General features: G+C 45.3%; 1 protein-coding gene across 1 annotated transcript; it reads left to right on the top strand.

Moving 5' to 3' along the window:
- Positions 1-182: 182 nt before the first annotated feature.
- Positions 183-13,582, top strand: LOC106495217 (cytochrome P450 3A24-like). The gene is made up of 13 exons (XM_013955639.2): positions 183-297; positions 3,218-3,311; positions 3,774-3,826; positions 4,974-5,073; positions 5,649-5,762; positions 6,054-6,142; positions 7,243-7,391; positions 8,773-8,900; positions 9,696-9,777; positions 10,195-10,355; positions 11,102-11,328; positions 12,183-12,345; positions 12,968-13,582. Exons 1-13 carry the CDS (start codon positions 227-229, stop codon positions 13,064-13,066), a joined length of 1,530 nt encoding a protein of 509 aa, XP_013811093.2. The 5' UTR covers positions 183-226; the 3' UTR covers positions 13,067-13,582.
- The last annotated feature ends 5,766 nt before the right edge of the window (positions 13,583-19,348 follow it).

Raw genomic sequence — 19,348 nt, 5'->3', positions numbered from 1 at the left:
CCTTGGACATTACTCCAGACAACAGGAAATATGTTCTTCAGATTTGCATACTTTTTGCTACCTTTGCCTTTCACTCCTCCTCCTTCATGACAGAAAGACAGCCCCTAAATCATATGACTAGACATAAAAGATTGCACATTGTGAAACGCTCCTATTTCCCTCTGCCCTCGGACAGAGGGAGAGCCACAGCGTGCCAGAGCTCAGAGCGGGCAAGGGGAGAGCCGAGATGAACCTCCTTCCGTCCTTCTCGGTTGAGACCTGGGGCTTCTTGCTCATTTTCTTAGCTCTCCTGACGTTGTGAGTAAAATGTCCTTTACTGGTTCTTTGCTCTTGCCATTTTCCCGTTCTTCTCAGTGTTCATTTTAACATGACTAGTTTGCTGAAGTGCAAACAGGTAGGTGTGATTTCCAGCCTCTGTAACAAGGCACTGGCAGAAGATCCATATGAACGTGTGACCTAAGATCCGTATGGATGGGAGTGCTTCCTCCAAGGCATGGAGGTTTGCAATATTCCTGTGTACCGTTATGAGCTTGCTTCTAAGCGTTAAGGTAATGCTGAACGCTTGGCCTTCTCCATTATTTGATTAACAACAGGATGTAGGCTTCAGCAAGGTCTGTTACGTGATTTTTGCACAGAAATGGAGAGTCTAAGGAAGCCTTTGCTGAGCTGACTGGCTAAAAGTTGCCCTAGGGAGGAGAGTAGACAGTAAACGGTACTACTACATCACCTGCAAAGGTGGAGAGCGGCAGAAAGGCAGCAGAGAAAGAGAGCGTTCATAAGACCAGTTCTTGCTCTTCCTGACTCCTTTAGTAGTGCCCAGGTAAGGCTGCTCCATGCACTGAAACCGGGTCCAGGAGGAATGCTTTGCAGGAGTTAGACCTCAGCATGCCTACAGGAATATTACACCAAGGCTTTTCCTCCCAGTCCCCCTTGCTGGCAGAAGAAAGGAAGCTCCCAGCGAGGCCAGCTCTCTACTCCTGGCTTTTCAGAAAAAACACTCTCAGGTGGAAACATACCTTGCTGCTGCAGAGGTGGCCGTGCCCATGAAGAGTGTTTTTCTCAGCTTAGCGGACGCTATTCAGAGCTGCAGCGTAGCCGGGCTGCCCGAAACCCCTTCTGCTGGGACACGGCATTGCCCCCGGCAGCCCTGCCAATGGGCTAGGCTGGCAGAAACTCTGCAGTGTTGACAAGCCCTTAGGCAGAGACAGCATGTTTCTAGCCATAAACCATAATGATTAATGCGGTACACGTGAGGACTATCCATTTATCTGCCCTGGCAATGCTCCAGCCTCTGCAATTCAGTAAGTTTTCTGCCTTCTGAAACTTTCAGCCCTATTTTTTGAGCCTTTTCCTGTGATTTGGGCTTAGGTAGCTTATGCCACTCAAAGACTTGTTTGGGGCAGGCTCTTTCCAAAACCTTCTGTTTGTTTGACCCAAACCTTCCTATTTCAATATCTCTGGCTGTGCCCGATTTGCTGGTTACCACACCTGTGCCTCCCGCAGCCGCTTGCTGTTTCCTGCAAGGGACAAACCCCAGGTGCTTGTGCTCCAGTGTCTCAGCTAAAACAGAAAATTCACCACCCGCTTGTACCAGGAGGCTGTTCAAACCTTTTTGCTTCTGTCTGGGACAACACTATTCTGGTTCACAAATGAGTGAATATCAGGCATTTCTGGCTCGTTTCCATCGTAAGAAGACGTAATGATTATTCTCTGGCTTTGCACTGAATGGCCCTTCTCAGATTGCAGAAGTACGGCACGTTTTAGTTGTAAGAGCATTAGGTTGTGTTGTCCTGGCCATATTTCAAAAGAATTCAGCCTATTCTCTGTTCCTACGGCGCTTCTGGGCTCTGTAACCAGCCAAACCTGGTGTTCCCTGGTCCTTCTGCAGCTCCAGCTGCCTGTAAACATTACAAATGAGCATCCCTAAACACTTGACATGGAGCAGTGAAATAAACCTTGAGGGAAAAGGTTAAAACGGAGGCAGGGCGAGGTTCAGGCAACATCAGAGCCGGGAAGAGTGCAGGCGCTCCCTTACTTCCCAGCCTGCTCCGTGGCCAGCGGCCGCATTCGGTGTCGGAGGGGGCAGAAGTTACGCAGGGAGGGAATTGCTTTGCAGAGACACGAGCTCTTGGAGCAAACTCAGAAAAACTGGCAAGGGCTCTGTGAACCAGTTCCTCACTGGCAAACACCATGTGATGGTACCTCCATCTTTCCTCGTTTTCGCTTGTTCTGTTTGGGTGAGGATGTTCAGTTTTGTGCTCCAGTCAAATCTGTGCCAGCGGGATTGGTCTCCCCCAGATTTAGAAGAGTAAACGTTACTAATTGCAAGGGAAGCTCCTCTACATCTCAGCCAGCCTCTGGCCTTTCAGAAGAGACTCACCAAGACAAGGGCTGACTGAGCAACGGCTGTTGCATGGCCCAAGCAAGATCTCTGTTAACATCCCTTTGTCAGACCGCAGCAGTTTTACATCCCCGCTGCAATGAAACACTCACCTGGGAAGCTGCAGCTACTAATAAAAACCAAATATTTTGAGGAGCTCTTTCAACACAGCCAAAGACGAGCTTCAAAGGGCTGCAGCCCAGACCCTTGTCACAAAGCAGAAGGCCCCGAGGTAGAAGTAATAACTTTACAGCTGCCAAAAAGGGTGCTTCAGAGGAAAGAAATCTGCAAAGCTGTCAATAAAATCTAAAGGGAAAACCACCAAGACAAGACTTCCTGACGCACCACTGTGCTAACGCTGGGCTAAGGGGAGGGAGAACAATAAATGGAATTAAAGTGCAGCTTGACAAAAGCCCTGTTTGGGACATCACTTCTGGCACTGCTTTGATTTCTCTGCAATAAAAATATGTAAGCTTGGTGTTCATTCTTCCATCCTCCTTTACTGCCTCTCCTCCGGCTGGCAATGAGCTCCTCTTCTGCATTTTGCTAAAGGCTCTAAGGTCCTCTTTCCAGTGGAGCACCTATTCCTTTATGAAACGATTGCTTTTACCTTAAAGCCAGCTCTCTGAAGATCTGCGTTGCAGCAGTGAGGCTTGCCACGTTTATTAAGCAGTTTTACTGGGTAATATTCTTTTGGGCCACTTTTTTCCAGCTCCCAGACCACCCTCCTCTGCTCTGAGCTGAAGTGGCATTGCTGCAGTCCGGGGTACGTTTTGGGGAGCTCACAGCCCCAGCACCACGGCGGTATAGCACTCAGTTGCATCTCCTGTCTTACAGATACGGGATCTGGCCATTTGGCTTGTTCAAGAAGTTAGGTATTCCCGGGCCAAGGCCTCTGCCTTTCTTTGGGACGTGCCTGGAATATCGCAAAGTAAGTGACCGAAGCCTCCAGGAATATCTGCCTTTGCTCACACAGCTGTCACTAAATGGATACGTGGCAATGATAAGTTATCTGCAAATGCCGAGCTCTGCTCTAACGCACAGGCTGTGCTCGGGCTGGTGCGGGATGAAGGCTCAGCAGTGGAGCCCCCGTCCCCTCCTTCGCGGCTTCTGCCAAGGCTCGAGCCAGCCCCCTGTTCAGCAGCCCCCCAAGCGAACGCTGGCGGGCGGCTGGTTTACAGCTGCCATTTACTGGGGTCCTAGCAAACCGTTCATCTACAGCCTCCTTACATGGAAGCATGACACACATTTACGCTGCTCGGGAGTTTGGAGTCAGCTCCGGCTGCCTGACAGCTCTAGACACTGGTTTAAAGGTTTTCCTCCCAACTCACATCTCCAGCATCAGCCTCTCCACTGCTTCCTCTTGATTTCCTTTTTAAATTGCTTTCCACAGGGTTTCTTGGAGTTTGACAATGAATGCTTCCGGAAATACGGGAAAGTCTGGGGGTGAGTATTTGTATGAACCAATGATCTCTTCCTAAGGTGAAACCAGAATCCATTGAAAGAGGAGAAAAAAAAAAAGCTTTAGGAAAGATCCGCTTTCTCTAACTGCAGACACGTTGCTGGGCTCTCACGGACCCAGCTCGCGGCGAGTACAGCGGTGATGACAGGGTGCAGGGGTCTGCCTACATTAAGCTCTGATTGCAGGGCTCTATGGAAGTTAATTTGCCCTATACTATGACTATAACTGTTTTAAAGCATATACAAAAGGCCCTCACCTGCTTCTAACAAAATCAGTAGCGTAGTATTAATTACTTAAGGGAGAGTTTGGAACCGGAAAGTCAAGTTCTTTGGGTTAACAAACAGCAGAAAGAATGCGTGTGAACTCCCACTAGCGAGAGAAGAAACAGGTCCAAGGTCCGCCGCCTTCCTTGTGTCCCTGATCCTCACCTGCGACCGTGCGAAGTGCTGCAGCTACCACGACCATACCCTGGGCATTTCCTATGGCTGTTATTACCACTGTTATAACTCGGGCTACAAACTTACATATCTTCTGTGATGCATCCATTGGTCCCCATAGCAAATTTTTCTTTTTTTAAGTTACAAGGCTGGAAAAGTGATCTTTATATGAAAGGGGAAAATGTGTAGATCCTCTTAGGCTACATCTGTTTGAGGAAAGCGTTCAGAACTGGCACTTAAAAAGAGACCAAAACAAGAATAAAGTTTTTATCTCCAAGGATATTTCAGTGCTGTCAGCCCAAGTCTCCAGACACCCAATTCAAGAGAGTAGAAGGGGTCGAACAAGTTTCCTTCTAATACTGTAATGTGTTTAAGTGTCTGGAAAAACACAGAGAGTCAAGGGAGAAAGTGAAGACACTTGCTTCATTTAGTATCTGCTCCTTCGAGGGACTGAGCCCTGCTCATTTCCCAGTGAATTTGGGAGGTGTTTCACTCGCTTTGTCATTTACAAAAACAGATGGGTGGCCTGGGAGCCCTTTTCCAGCTCTAATTTCTACATTTTGGCATTTGCTGACCAGCAAGGCTAGTGACGGAGAAGCATTTCTTTAGCCCATGTTGCTTCCCAGACGTCAACGAAGCCCTGCACTTCAGCTGTCCGGCTTTGTCTAGCTCTCTCCTCTCCTCTCCCCGCCAGGTTTTACGACGGCAGGCAACCTGTGCTGGCTATCATGGATCCCAAAATTATTAAAACTGTGCTGGTCAAAGAGTGTTACACCATCTTTACCAACCGGAGGGTAAGTGCGGAAGCTTTGCAATGCATCAGAGTCTCAAAAACACGAAGTACAGCAGGAAACAAGCACACGGAGCACGTCGCAGGCTTTCCCTTAGGAGATGGAGTGACTGCGCCGTTGGGATTGCTGTAAATGGCCACTATATGTCACTGTTCCCCTGCCGTACCAGAGCTGGGGGCATCCGATACCCTGGCTGGCGGAGGAAGCTGTTCGCCCGCACTTTGGGCAAATTCTGCTCTCACACTAGTAAATGAGGGATGAATTTGTCCGTCTAGGGGAGCGTGCATGAACCCATAGCAGTCCAAACCGGCGCATGTGCTGTCCTGCAGCTCCCAGCCCGGAGCGAGGGCTCTGCTTAGACGGGGGGGGTGTGCATACACACAGCAGCTCCGACACATTCAGTTGCTTCTTCTGGGTAGGGAACCGGTACCTCCGAGCTGCTTTACTGCCAGAAAAAGATGATGTAGAATATATGCCTTAAAAGAGCCTGTTTGTAAGGGAATTGCATGCTGCATTCGCACCCTCACAAGGGAGCCCGCTATCTTTGCAGGATTGTGACCTTGCCTCTTTCCCTCCAGCGCATAGATCTGGCAGGGGTGCTGAGTGATGCCGTCTCGCTAGCTGAAGATGAACACTGGAAAAGGCTTCGTACTGTGCTCTCTCCAACCTTCACCAGTGGGAAACTAAAGGAGGTAATACGCAGCGGGCCCGGTACAAACGAAATCAGAAAGTCAGTAGATAGAGTGTTTTCAGGTTCAGATAGTCACAGGGGTCTGATTTCTTTAGTCAGAGTGTGGTGACTAAGCTGGCCTGTTTAATTTATGCCTCCTAATGTAAACAGCTTTAAAAAAGCTTAAATTAAAGGCTCAACAGAAAGATCTTATTTGTAAATATTCATGAAACTGTCTACAGTCTTTTGTAAGCCTGTCTTAAAGGAGTAAAATGCACCATACTGAAGTGACTGGCTCTGATTTGTTTTGCAGATGTTTCCCATAATAAAGCACTATGGGGAAGTTTTGGTGAAAAATGTTCAGAAGGAAGCAGAAAAGGACAAGTCTATAGACATGAAGGAGTAAGTAACTGCTAGGAGCAGCAGGCTACGTGGCAAACCTTGTTAGCCAGGGCTGTGGTTCATTCGTTACTGGCAACACCGATCGCTCTCTTGGTAAACCAGACTTCTGAAATGAATAACAGGGCTAACTGAAAGCCTGGTTGGAAATCTCAAAGGGAAAATTTAAGCTGGGATGTTAGTGAAACCTCCTGGAGGCAGAGACCCACGGAAGAGCCTTCTAAGGGGAATTAGATGGGGGAAACGGTGCTTGAGCACAGCTTTGTGAATCCCTGCAGGAAAATCCTGTTCTCCCCATGCATACCCAGGATCTCTGCACTCTGCCTTCGTGCTCAGCAGCATGCTGGGCTGCCCTGGCACACATGAGACTCCCAATCCACATGAGACCCTGCAGGACACTTTTCCATCACTTGCCCCCACTACCTGTGCTTGGCGGAGGGAGGAAGGCTGTAGCATGGCCCAGGTTCTCCATCACCCTCATCTGCACCCTCCGTTTGGAACAAAACCTGCATTTTTCACCCTAACTTCGATAGTTGAGGTATGGAAAGGGCAGCTGCACACTAGCATTCACACACCAGCAAAACTCTCCCCTAGCAAAAACTCCATAAGGAGAGGTGGCCTAAAGGACCATTCGTACTGTCACAGGGCCACGCTGGGTCGAACAAAACTGCTTCCAGAGTGTGTTCCTCAAAGCAGCGTGTGTTACCGCACGTCCCCCAGAGGAGAAGCTCACATGCTTGAGAGCCACATGCTGTCCTTGTAGTAACCTGCTCAGGCAGCCACATGCTGTTTAATGTCCCCAGAAAGACTCTCTGCTTGCAGGCTGTGGGAGTTTGAAACCACAGCTTTTAAAAAATGTCTCTCATTATAAATGCTTCCCTGTTGCCACATATCCAACATCCTTTTCAAGACTGGGAAAGAAGGCCTTCTGAGAATTCATTTTTTAATGGGACATAGGCATTATTTCTGTATTCCAAATATCCAACATCCTTTTCAAGACTGGGAAAGAAGGCCTTCTGAGAATTCATTTTTTAATGGGACATAGGCATTATTTCTGTATTCCAAATACTTAACCACAGCCGGTCTTTTCTATCTTTTCCCAGGATCTTTGGAAGCTACAGCATGGATGTTGTCACTAGCACTTCGTTTGGTGTGAACATTGATTCCATGAACAACCCCAAAGATCCCTTTGTCAGAGAGATGAAGAAGCTCGTCAAGTTTGACTTTTTTGACCCGCTCTTCATTCTGACATGTAAAGGACTTTTTTTATTGAAAACTTCATTTAGGTGTTGCAGAGTACCATAAAGGTGTGCCTTTAGCAAGGGTATCAGACACTGGTGCATCCTATCCATTAGCCAATCAGCTGCTACTAGGTAACTGCTATCTAGGATGGAAGTCCTGCCAGCTGTTGGCTTCTCATTTCCCCACTGTTAGCCTCATGCTAAAACTCTGGGAAGGAGATAAGGTTGGAAGTTGGCTACTTACTATTTTTATCAATAATCAAATGATGCTGGTGAAGCTTAGTGGGCTGATCTAAATCATTTGGTTAAATAATCATGACCCACTAACATTATCTAGTGTTACTGCTAGATGCAAGGTAACACACCTGGGAAAGAAGAGCTCAGGTGACATCCACTGAAGGGGAAATCCCAACCTTGAAACAGTGGATGAAACACGAGCTGTAAGTACAGTGCTTTCGGTTAAAGTGTTCGTGTAAGCTACATTTTTTTCCTTCCCTTTTTTTTTTTTTTTTTTTTAATGGAGGACTATTAAGCGGTATTAGAGAAGAGATCTTGCCTCCATATACAGCGTAGGAAAAAATGCTACTAAAACTCATTCTCAGCCTTTGGTGTCCACAGTGCAAGAACCATGTGAACATACTAGCCAAGATTCGAAGAAGAGCCAGAAAACAGTCCTTGAAAAACAAGTTCAAACCTGAAGCTTAAGGAGAGTAGTGCTATCCGAAATGCGCTTCCTGAACAAGAGCACTGAGTGGGGCCACTAGTTAGATGCAATTTCCTAGTAGTGGAATAGTTTAGCAGTGATGGTGATCAACCTTAAATCACTTGCAACCTTAAATCAAGATTCGATAGATTGTTAAAATACAGGGAAAATTGTGATCTGTGTGTAGAGGAAGTTCTGGTGCTGTAGATTTTATGAATCTATAAGCAAGCTCAGGATCCAGCCTCTATATTGAAGGAAATGCTCCGAACAGGGCTTGAAACTGTATGAGGATGACACAGCAGTGAGTGGCCCAGCCTGAAAGGATTTCAGAACTTAAAGTGTTTCTGTTCTGAGCCACATTCCTGTTGTAGTGCTGTACGATGCACAGGAGACATGACCTGTCCTTAGAAAACACTGCCTTAGTATAAGGAGATGGCATATACTTTGGTCGTCTTTTAGATAAAAATGATACCCAGTTCAGATATGTCCAGTTCACAGGAACTTGGAAGAGGGTTATGTCAAGACAAACTAACCCAAGGAGAAAAAAGAGCACATTCTAGGTGAAAAAAGGAATCAAAAAGGAAAATAATTTCTTGGGAATGTTATTACTTCCTTGCTAACAGCCTCAGCTATCTTATGAGATGAAGTTTGTTTACAGTATGTGACTTCATTCTCGATTTATTTTTCAGTTGTTTGTCCATTCCTCACTCCCCTTCTTGCCAAGATGAATATAAGCTTCTTCCCTAGCGATGCTGTAGATTTCTTCATGAGGTCAATCTCCAAAATTAAGAAGGATCGGGAAAAGGAGATCCACAAGGTAAGCTAGCATGAACCTGCTTGGGGCAGAAAATACCTTCCTTTCAATAAACCCAAGTGAAAACCAGTTAAGGTGACAATATCAAAGGTGAAGCCAACACCCAATGACTCAGCAAGAACCCAAAGCTACTTAACTGTAAACACTTGATTTTAATGTTGTAGGAATAAACTCTCGCTTGACCAGTCATACAGAGGAGCACAATAGACTTTGTATATCCGTGATCTGAAGCTAAATCCTGATAAAAGCTCAACAGAACTGGATTAAGCTTGGGTTTGCAAAACTTGTAATAAATGAACAGACTAAGACACTGATCTTCCTTGGAGAAGATTAGGCAGAGGAAAAGAGAGGGAAAAAAAAGAGTGAGCAGTACAATAGCGCAGGAACAAGAATACTGCCTTTTGCAGGATTGTGCCTATCTCATTTCTCAAAAAGTGAAGGTGCTTCCTGGCAAAATTCTCCCTCTTAATTTGGATTCCTTTTTGTGAGATTCGTTTATGAGATATCGCTCTCCTAGCCAATGTCTTCATAAAAAGCACAGATAAGTTTCCAAAATAAAGTGCAAGTGTTGGGTTTTACAACAAGGAAGTCACATGCATTTTGGGGACCCTCTCAGTTTAAAATACAGAGTTCAGGCTATTAAACCTATTTATTCACAGAATCACAGAATGGTTGAGGTTGGAAGGGACCTCTGGAGATCATCTAGTCCAACCCCCCTGTTCAAGCAGGGTCACCTAACTTCGAACCCAGGGTTCAAGACATTTGTCCCAAAAGAAACTCTCCTGCTTTCCTTTTCAGGGCAGAGTAGATTTTCTGCAGATGATGATTGAAAGCCAGAACTCAACTCATGGCAGCAATGAAGTGAATCACACATATAAAGGTAACAACCTCCAAAAATGCATCATGGGAGCAGAGGTTGAGGAGAATATGGGTAACTGTGTTTCCTAGAGAAAGGCTAAATGGTTCACCACCATCTCCAGGAAGAGCAGAAACAACCAGCCAGTTCCAGGCAAAAGTCTGTCCCATGTTGCCAGCACTTGGGATACGGTGAATCATCCAAGTCCTTTGCCAGCCCTTAGGGCTGTGGTTTCAATCATTTATACCCAGGAAATTATCTGGCTTCTGCAATCAGATGATTTTTCCCACACAGATGGCAAAATAGCTATGAATCTATGTTATCAGGAAACAACAACAGCATAACCACAAACTGGTTGGAAACCCACCCGTTGCTCCCTGTTTCTTGACAAGACCATTAATTCCATTTAAGCTTAACTTCACATGTTCCCTTCCCTCACAGCCTTGACTGACATGGAGGTTCTGTCACAAGCATTTATTTTTATCTTTGCTGGGTATGAGCCCACCAGCAATACGCTTTCCTACCTGGCCTATGAACTGGCCACACACCCCGACGTACAGCAAAAACTGCTGGAGGAAATCGACTCCGTTTTGCCCAACAAGGTAAGGGACCCTTGAAAGAAGGCGTAGATCATCACTCATCTGGGTATCTTCTTTCTAGTTCGGTCAAGACAATGACAACTCTTTAGCTAAATATCCTCCTCTGGGATCTTCCAAAAGCTCTCAGAGGTATGTAGTAGGAAGACTCACCTCTGTAGGGATTTTATTTTGGTAGCTGAAAATTTACCTCCAAACACTTAATTCAGGGGTATTACATGAAGTTGCAGTTATAGAATATACTATGACTCTGTTGCAGCCATGAGTCTATAGCAGCCTCTCTCTCCCATCTTACCTTGGTTTGTTTTAAGTTTTTTTAATGTACATTGACTTCTTCATGAGAGGGCAGCAATAGGAAACATGAGATAGGGGGAAACCCACTGCAGTCCCGGGAGGAGTTGCACCGCTCAGCCACTCTCGCCTCTTTTCAGAGATACTCATCACTGGGTGTATGATCCCTCGTGCTGCATAGATGTACCATCAGCATCACAGGCTACCCCGCTGCACAAATGCATTTGCCATACTTGTTATCCATGCACAAATGGATATGGATTTCTAGTCATTTCTGACACTCAGAGACAGAAAATGAAACCAATTTTACTATTTCATACCTTGCATTTTGTTCTTCGGCAAGTCTGAGACACGGCTATGGCCGAGAGGGGGCTGGGAACACGGTGGTTTCAGCAGTCATTTTAGGGGAATCTAATTGTCACGCCAACATACCTGGTCACCCTTCTCCTGTTGCTCGACAGGCTCCACCCACCTATGAAGCGGTGATGCAAATGGAATATCTTGACATGGCGGTGAACGAAACCCTGCGGCTCTTCCCTCTTGGAGGACGACTTGAAAGAGCCTGCAAGAAAAGCATAGAAATAAACGGCGTGACCATTCCAAAAGGGACTGTTGTTATGATCCCACCCTTCATCCTGCACCGCAATGCCGAGCACTGGCCAGAGCCAGAAGAGTTCAGACCAGAAAGGTACAACATACATAATGAAAGGGAAGAAATGTCACGCTGCTCTTGCTCAGATACAGTAATTAATTCTTAAGTATTAGCCTCTCATTAATAAACTCCTAATGGTGGCTAATTTTTTTTTTCCCCCAAACAAACAATGCCAGTTTGAGAAGTTGCACGGTCATGGGAGCGTCTTTTTGAGAAGATGAGCTTTGTCTTTAAAGCAGGATTTCAAATATAATCTTATTGGGAGACTAACATTGACACCTCACAACATCTTGTATAAAATTTTCAAGCTTACTGGCAAGGTGTGCCTAGAGTGTTAGAATTTTTTATAACTATTAATACTTGTAGTAGTTAATAATCCTCACAGCTGAGCCTGTTTCCTTCATGCAGGCTTTGCTATGGCGAATACCAGAGCTGATCTTCTTCAGCTGATCTCTGCTTGTTCTCTGTGAAGTCGCTCATTGCTTTTATAAATGGTATATACCTCTCAAGGTTCCCATCCAGACTGAAACCACAGGCTGCTCCTAACAAAGATGAGTCCTGGTCTAGGAACAACAGAAAGCAAATAATGGTCTTTTGGGGAAATAGCGCTGCCTAAATTTTCATGTTGCTCCCAACTTCTGATGTGCTGGAAGGACAGTACTGAACTCAGACACTGAAGTGAGATCCCACCCCCTGTTCTGAGTGAGGGCTCTGACGCAGCACTAGATTGATGGGCCATGCTGATACACCTTGGTGAAAAAATAGCAGGTTTCTCTGGGGCACCAGCAAGAGGAAGTGCTTTCTAAATAAGCAAAGATATAGAAAAAGATGAAGCTTTACGGTTTCTTGCTTCCTTCATTCTTTTTCCCCTAACACATGTCATTAATCAGGTTCAGTAAGGAAAACAAGGAGAACATAGATCCGTATACGTTCCTGCCCTTCGGAGCGGGTCCCAGGAACTGCATTGGCATGAGGTTTGCTCTCCTGACTCTGAAAGCGGCCATCACCATCCTGCTGCAACATTTCACTTTCCGGACCTGCAAGGAGACTCCGGTGAGGAACACACACCATGTTTTGAAACTCACATGAGAAAAGCTGGGTGGCTTGGTAATAACATGGTTATGGTAATAACTATTAACCATAGGTACTAAAACCAGACTGCTTTGCACTTTCAAAGAAGGCGGGTGCCTCTCTCTAGCACCAAGCGGGAGTTGCAGGTGGGTGACAGTGGGACCAGGGGAAGAGTCCGGGTTGCCAGACCTCCCGTCCTATGCTCTGACAGCTAGATTGTATGGTCAGCTGGCAGACTGTAATGAACAAGGATTGGGGAATTTTTCTATGACAGAATAGCAAAACCTAGAAAAGACAGGTTTTTATTGCGTCCAAGTCAGACAGAACATTGCTGAGGACTTTCAATTTCCGCAGAAGTTAAGCAGCTCCCAGAAATAGGCGTTTCTCACCTATGTGAGTTTTCTGTAATGCAGCTCCAGGCTAGGAGTAAATTTAATTGGCTATGTGCTTTGACAGAAGGTTAAGAGAATGTCTCAAGTCAGCAAAAGTTTATCACTGCGGATCGAATCCTGTCCAAACCGAGGCTGGGTTTCTTTTCTTTAATCTCTACCTATTTCGTTTGTTTGTCTTCACATGTTTCCCCCCCCCCCCCTTAATGTTGCAGATCCCTCTCAAGCTGAGTTCACAGGGATTCTTAAAACCTGAGAAACCTATTTTCCTGAAGTTAGTCCCTAGGACTGACACTACACCTGCCGAAGCGTAAAACCCAGCGGAGTTCGCGACAGTTCTCTGGAGTCCGGTGGATACTGTGCAAACAAGGGTTCCCACATCACAGGAAAGCTCTCGCATACACGTACGGAAGAGCAGCTCTAGTTAATTCTGGAAGCAATTACCACATATTTACCTGAAAACATAGCTGTCAGAAATGTAATGCGGATCACTGGGCAGTGACAATGTGCAGCCTTCCTCGTTTTGATTGCGGAAAACAGGAAATAAATCCAACTGAGGAACTGATCATCCACTCACTTCTAGGGGGACTTCTCCATCTGGAGAGACTGTCGCATCCAAGAGAAACAAGGTGTGATGGAAATGCAAATCGCTAGACCTAGCTGGGCAGGGACGGGCGAGGTTCTTCTCAGTGTATTAACGCTTCAACACGGGTTGTGTGTTATATAATTGAGCCGACTGGTGTGAGACTATATCCTAGCTACCAAACCTCTCGTGCCATGTGTTAATTAAACTAAAGTGTGTACAAATACTGTCATTAAAAATGTTTGAGAGCTGCTCTGCGTTGTGTATAGCAGCTGAGCGCTTCCTATTTAAAAGCTGTATTCAGCCTCAACCCTTGAAATTATCTATGTACATCGCCTTCCACTTAATTTAATGAAGCCGATCCTTCATTTAACGCGATCAAGCCCTCGTACTGGTAAAGCATTTTACAAACAATATAACCGCCACCTCTTAGTCTGATGAGGAGGTTGCCTCGAGCGCGGCGCTGGGCAGCCCTCCGCAGCTCTCGGCTGGCAGAGCACCCGTCGGCGAGGAGCAGCTCGCCGCGCGGACGGAAGGTCCTCCAAGCAGCCCACGGCTGACGCCCCGCTTTCGGCGCAGCCAGCCGTTAGCGCGGTGCTTCGGCCACAAGGACGTACGCCCTGAGCACGTAAACGGGAAATATCGAGGCAGGCGAGATGTCCTACTGGCTCCGAGTTTCTCGCGCCCTGTAACACCAGAATATCGCGTCTCGTCCCGACGCCTAAAAACCAAGAAGGATGCTAGTAACAGGGGAACGGTTTGGAGGGGAGCCACAAGAACGGTCAAGTTACCCCTTAACTGTTTTTTGGTAAGCTCCCGGCAGCCTTCCCTCCAGGGCATGTTTTCCCATCCTCTTCTCCTTGACAATAATTTTCTCTCAGAGCCACATACTTGTGATAACGGAGGTCTCTTTAGCCTAGCAAACAAAACTACATGATCCAAGCCCTACAGTCTGACATAATGAGAGTTTACTTAAGAATTAAAGTCCAATCTTTAACGATGCTGGTACTTAACTGTGGGAGCGGTCAGCCAGCTGCGTGGTAGATTTGTGATCGCTGGGAATCCTTACACCCAAACCATCCTTTTTTCAGGAGGATACGATAAAATACACTGGGCCTTAATTCAAGAGAGTTAGCAGCTTGTGCTGTCCCAGAAGGCAGATAAAACAATTATAGTGCTCCCTTGTGATTCACAGCCTGTGAAATATTGTTTGGGTTCTGCTAGATACACAACATGGTGCTATTAGAAGTGCTGCCAGTAAGGCCCTCTCTATTGCTCATCTCTTGCAAAGGGTTAAAAACCGTTAGTGAAAGAACTGGGTCTGTCTTGTGGCTGCAGCATCAGCTCGGGCGGGGAAAGTGCAGTACCCCTGCATGGACAGAGAACTTTAAAAAAAAAAAATAAAAAAAAAAATGCATTTTTCCCTTAGAAAAATAGTGCCAGGCAAAACTGACTCCAGATTCAAGTAAGAGGACCCCATCACAAACAAGACATCTTTAGCAAAGGTTGCCTATAGGCCAAACAGCTGCTTCCAAGCAGAGGAAAGCAACTTTGGTATCTCCTGAGCAAAACCAAACTCCCAGGCTCGGTGCTCAGGACAAGATAGGGTTAATCCAGCCATAACCCAATACAGGCGATTCCTATATGGTGCATGGCATCTCTGGGAATGAAGTCATTAGTGTAACTGTACAGATCCTTCATTCTTCCAAATATGAAAAATGTGAATAATTCTCTGGCATGAGCCAATTATGACCTGCCAGGACTATCATAACAGCCCATAAATAATATGTATAACAAAATCATGGTAATGAGTCTTCTAGAAGAAAATTAGATCCTCTGTGTCTTAACTGCATAAAATTACTTTGCTTATATGGGCTGCCTCCATCATTCCCAGCACTTTCCGCTGCTTCACTAAGCATCACCACTTTGGGCAATCCCTCAGACCAGGGAGAGGTATATGATTTGGCCAGCAGTCTATTAGTCCTTGTAGCTGTGCATTCATCACATTAATTTTCACTGGTTCGGATGTTTCCTCTTTAAACTGGGCATACCACTATCTAAGCTAAAAAACCCCAGTGCACACGCATTTTGAGTACCAAGATGTTTTCACTGATAAAAGATACTTGCCTTATACAGACATTGCTGATTTCTTTCTTAACTGTTGATCTTTCTAGTACATTATTGCCAGGCCTGGGACATTGCCCCAGGATAGCCGGGTTTTCTGTACCAGAGGGATACTCTTCCAGACACCGCACAACCACAGAAGTTAATTTTGGGGACACTTCTGTTTCACTTCCTTCTTTAAATCCCTCCCAAATTCCAAGCAAAAAAAGGGGAAAAACCAAGAACAAAACCTGAATATCCAGCGTTTTAAGATCATCATTTAAAATCAGCATGACCAGTCATTCAGGAAGATTTCTATACGTATGCAGACATTTACACCCCATTCTACTGAAAGGCTTGCAGGGAACTTTCCAAAAGAGATATATATCCCATAATATGAGAACTGTTATTATCTCAGTTCTGATGACAGACAAGAACGGCTATAAGTGGGGAGATTTGTTTTCTGTTTCTCAATTAACTGTAACAGAGCGATCATCAGCATTACAGTAACTTGCCTAAATGATGCAATTCTTTCAAATAATTGCAAGTGGATTTCATGAAAAACAGATTTCCTGCGAGCAGCGAAAGAAAAATATTTTGTGTGTATCACCAAGTCACTTATTAAGTGTTTCAATCATCGGTCTAAGCCCTGACAGACAGAAGAATGGCCTGACTCTATTACCAAACTTAGTGTCCTTAAAGTATTGAAGTCTTGTGCAATTCCATCTTGCCTGTAAAGTGAAAAATGAAATATTTTCAGCCATATTTCACCTGCAAGGAGGAATGAGGCAGTGTTGCTCCTTCCTCCCTTTCCCCCGTTGATACACAATTTCTCTATTGATACACTGGCATTGGATGCCCACAAATTAAAAGAAAGTGCAGAAAGAAAAAAAAAAAAAAAAGAGCTGACACACAGAATTTGTTTAGTTCGAACAATCCTTCCTTCCTGTCTCAATGTCCCTATTAAAATTATCAAGCCAGTCTGGAGAATTACCAGGATATGACAGATAGTTTGGAAATGTGGAAAATCTGCAGCTGAATTTATGCACTTACATCACCCCTATCTGTTGAAAGGGACAGAATTAGGCATATTGAATTCCGTACCATATAGATACAGAATTTTGAAAACGCTTACCATTGCACAAATGTGGACAGGATATTTTATTTACTGCATCGTTAAAGGTTAAAGAGAGTCTATCTTCCCCAGAGGATTCATTTTTTCAACCCTTAATATCAATTAAAGCTAATTTCAGCTCTACCCTAATGATTAACATAAAATATGGAAAAAGCTCTAACTGAGCGTTTCTGTTCATTACTTAGAAATTCTCCTGTATCGCTAGGGCACTTTATAGGTACTGATGCAGTTTTATATCACCCATGACACAGTTAATTTTACCCACAGAGCTTTATTTTGCCACCTCTTCAACTGTTCAATAACAAGGACGCACTGAATACCTCTGAGGATATGGATCAAAAATTTTATTTAACTAGTTCATGATCAGTGGATGTTCTCTACGGGCTTTCCTACACAGCTTGGTCTCTGCAAATACTCACATACTCAGTTTATTTCACTACATGACCTGCAGCCTCCAAATCGTATGTATATATATATTCATGTATATAGGGGTATTCTGATAAATTTGCACAGTCAGAAGTTTGCAAATAAAGTAGTGAAGATAATATCTGTTCAAGGGAAAATAAAAAACCTTGCTTGCCACTTACAAACTGAAGCCAGTCCAGTACAGCTGGATGCATTACCCATCTCTGCTTGGCAAAATACTAGTTCCAGCAGCACACCACGGAGCGCCAAGAAAAATAAGAGGCTATAGTCCATTTCCCAGACTATGTCAGGGTTTTATTCAGCCCGGCTCAGAAGGCACAGATGCCACACAGTCCTAGAGCTGTCTGGCTGGTTTTGCCCTTGAACAATAGGTAATAGGACTGGAAAACACTTATGGAAAATAGATCACATAGACCGACGTGTCCCCATCGTGGAGAAGAGGGTCTTGCGCTAACTTGCCCCAAGCTTATCTAACCTTTTCAGAAACTTGTCTCTGGCATACTAATTTTAAGGTATTTCTTGTTAACAAACACTAATCGGGGATCGATTTGTATTCAAAGGTCACAGCAAAAGCCAGAGGGAAGGTGAGGAGCAATACAGATGCTCCTAAGAGAAGGTCAGATGCTGCCACTCAGACTGCTCTCTGGTGGTAACCAGATGTCAATCAACCCACCAGTAGCCTTAGCAACATCTGGGGAAGTGATCAGACGTCTGATGCTCCCAATAATTATAACTTAGACTTCAGTAGAAGCCAGCAGGATGTAAAAACGAGGGACGCGCATTGCTATATTCCCCCTGCAAGAAATGAAGCACGCTGCCCAGGTGCCTGTTCCACTCCCACATTCGGGAGGCTGCAGGGCCCTGCGCTGAGCTGCGTCAGGCTTCCCAGGCAGTTTGCTGAACCCGCATCTCCGTTTTTCCTCATCATTTCGATATTGCAGGGTTTTTGGGTTTTTTTCCTCTCTCTTTTCTTTTCTTTCCCGTATTCTGAATTTTTGTGTTTAGCTTTCAATCTCTGGAACCCATTTGTCTGGGAGTAAGTGAAACAGCTCTCTGTTAAATGGAAGAGCTACCTAATAAAGTTCTAATGGACGATATTATTCCTGTTCTTTACATTACATTAAAAGCCAGTCAGGAAATGAAAGCCCAAGAGGGTTAAGCATATTGGAAACACTCAGTAAGAGATATTCTATTGTTCAGGGGCTTCGCAGTCTAAACGTTGCCCTAAGAAATGGAATACGCAGCAAACAGAACCAGCTTGTGCTAGTACAGACTTTTCAAGCACATGCGTGTGTGTGTGTGTGTGTGTGTGTGTACGTGCACACACCCGTTCACCCAAAGATAAAAGCAGCGAGGAGACTCCAAAGGAAGAGACCACGCAGGTGGTGAACGAACAGGCAGAGGGGGATCTATTTTGCCTCCCAGGAGGCTCTGCAATGCCAGGTTCGTTGTGCGCCCGGTGCGATGGAGACACTGCCCTGGGCACAGTCGAAACTCGTCTCCGGAGCACAAGGCAGCCCATATGCTCACACACCTCCAGTCCCCCGGCAGGCGCTGCAAGGGGGACTTGTTAGGCAGCCAGGCACGTGCTGCATTTTCCTTAAGGGCTTGCAGGCAAGCGGTTCCACCTGTGGCCAAAGCTGTCCTGGGAGAGAAGCTTTCTGGAGATGCAGAATTCAAAACATCTGGGAAGTTGTCAGGGGATCTTTGTATTAAGACTGCATCCGCAGTGACTGTCATGAGCAGAGGAAGAGCAGCGCTAACGAGAAGCGTTCGGGGTGAGGAATTTAGTGACCGCAGCACAGACTAATGCGTTTACCTGCCACACACCACTGACGTATATAACTGCTCTATGCCAGTAACGTCCAAGCACCAAAAATGTTGCCTCCTTCATTTGTTTTTGTGTGATTTAAATCAAGCTGGTCACTCTGGTCTCTTCACTGTCTCACATCTTGAATTTCAGAAACCTTCTCACCACCCACGACTTCCTAGTTGTCATTTTCTTGACATGCCAAACTTCCCCGTGCAACAAGAGCAGTTACAGAAATCTCCATTTTCTGGACGAACAGTACAGAACCGAGCAGCCCTCAGCCTCCCCGGGGGGGCAGTGACATTCCAACATGCTAACCAGGGAAACGGTTAAAATAGGTCAGGATACCACTACCAATATTTTTTTTCCCTGGGATTATTTCAAACTCAAAGCTCAAAGTCTGCCTTTCAAGTTTTAGTTGGCTGAAAGGGACCACATGCAATTACTGATGCTTAAGATGCTTTTGTAATAGCTTAAGAATAAGAGGAAACTATTCAAAAAGAACAGATTATTTATAATGTCAGCAATATTTGAACTGT

This window comes from Apteryx mantelli, chromosome 16 (assembly GCF_036417845.1).
Source record: "Apteryx mantelli isolate bAptMan1 chromosome 16, bAptMan1.hap1, whole genome shotgun sequence".
Classification (NCBI taxonomy): Eukaryota; Metazoa; Chordata; class Aves; order Apterygiformes; family Apterygidae; genus Apteryx; species Apteryx mantelli.
Note: the sequence above shows the minus strand (reverse complement) of the source record. Positions and strands in the feature narration are given on the sequence as shown.

What these genes read in the sequence shown, in the direction of transcription:
- LOC106495217 (XM_013955639.2), top strand. Translation starts at nt 227, where the DNA reads ATGAACCTCCTTCCGTCCTTCTCGGTTGAGACCTGGGGCTTCTTGCTC. An exon ending in AAGTCTATAGACATGAAGGA is followed by an intron (nt 6,143 to 7,242) that starts GTAAGTAACTGC and finishes ATCTTTTCCCAG; the next exon opens with GATCTTTGGAAGCTACAGCA. An exon ending in GGACCTGCAAGGAGACTCCG is followed by an intron (nt 12,346 to 12,967) that starts GTGAGGAACACA and finishes TTAATGTTGCAG; the next exon opens with ATCCCTCTCAAGCTGAGTTC.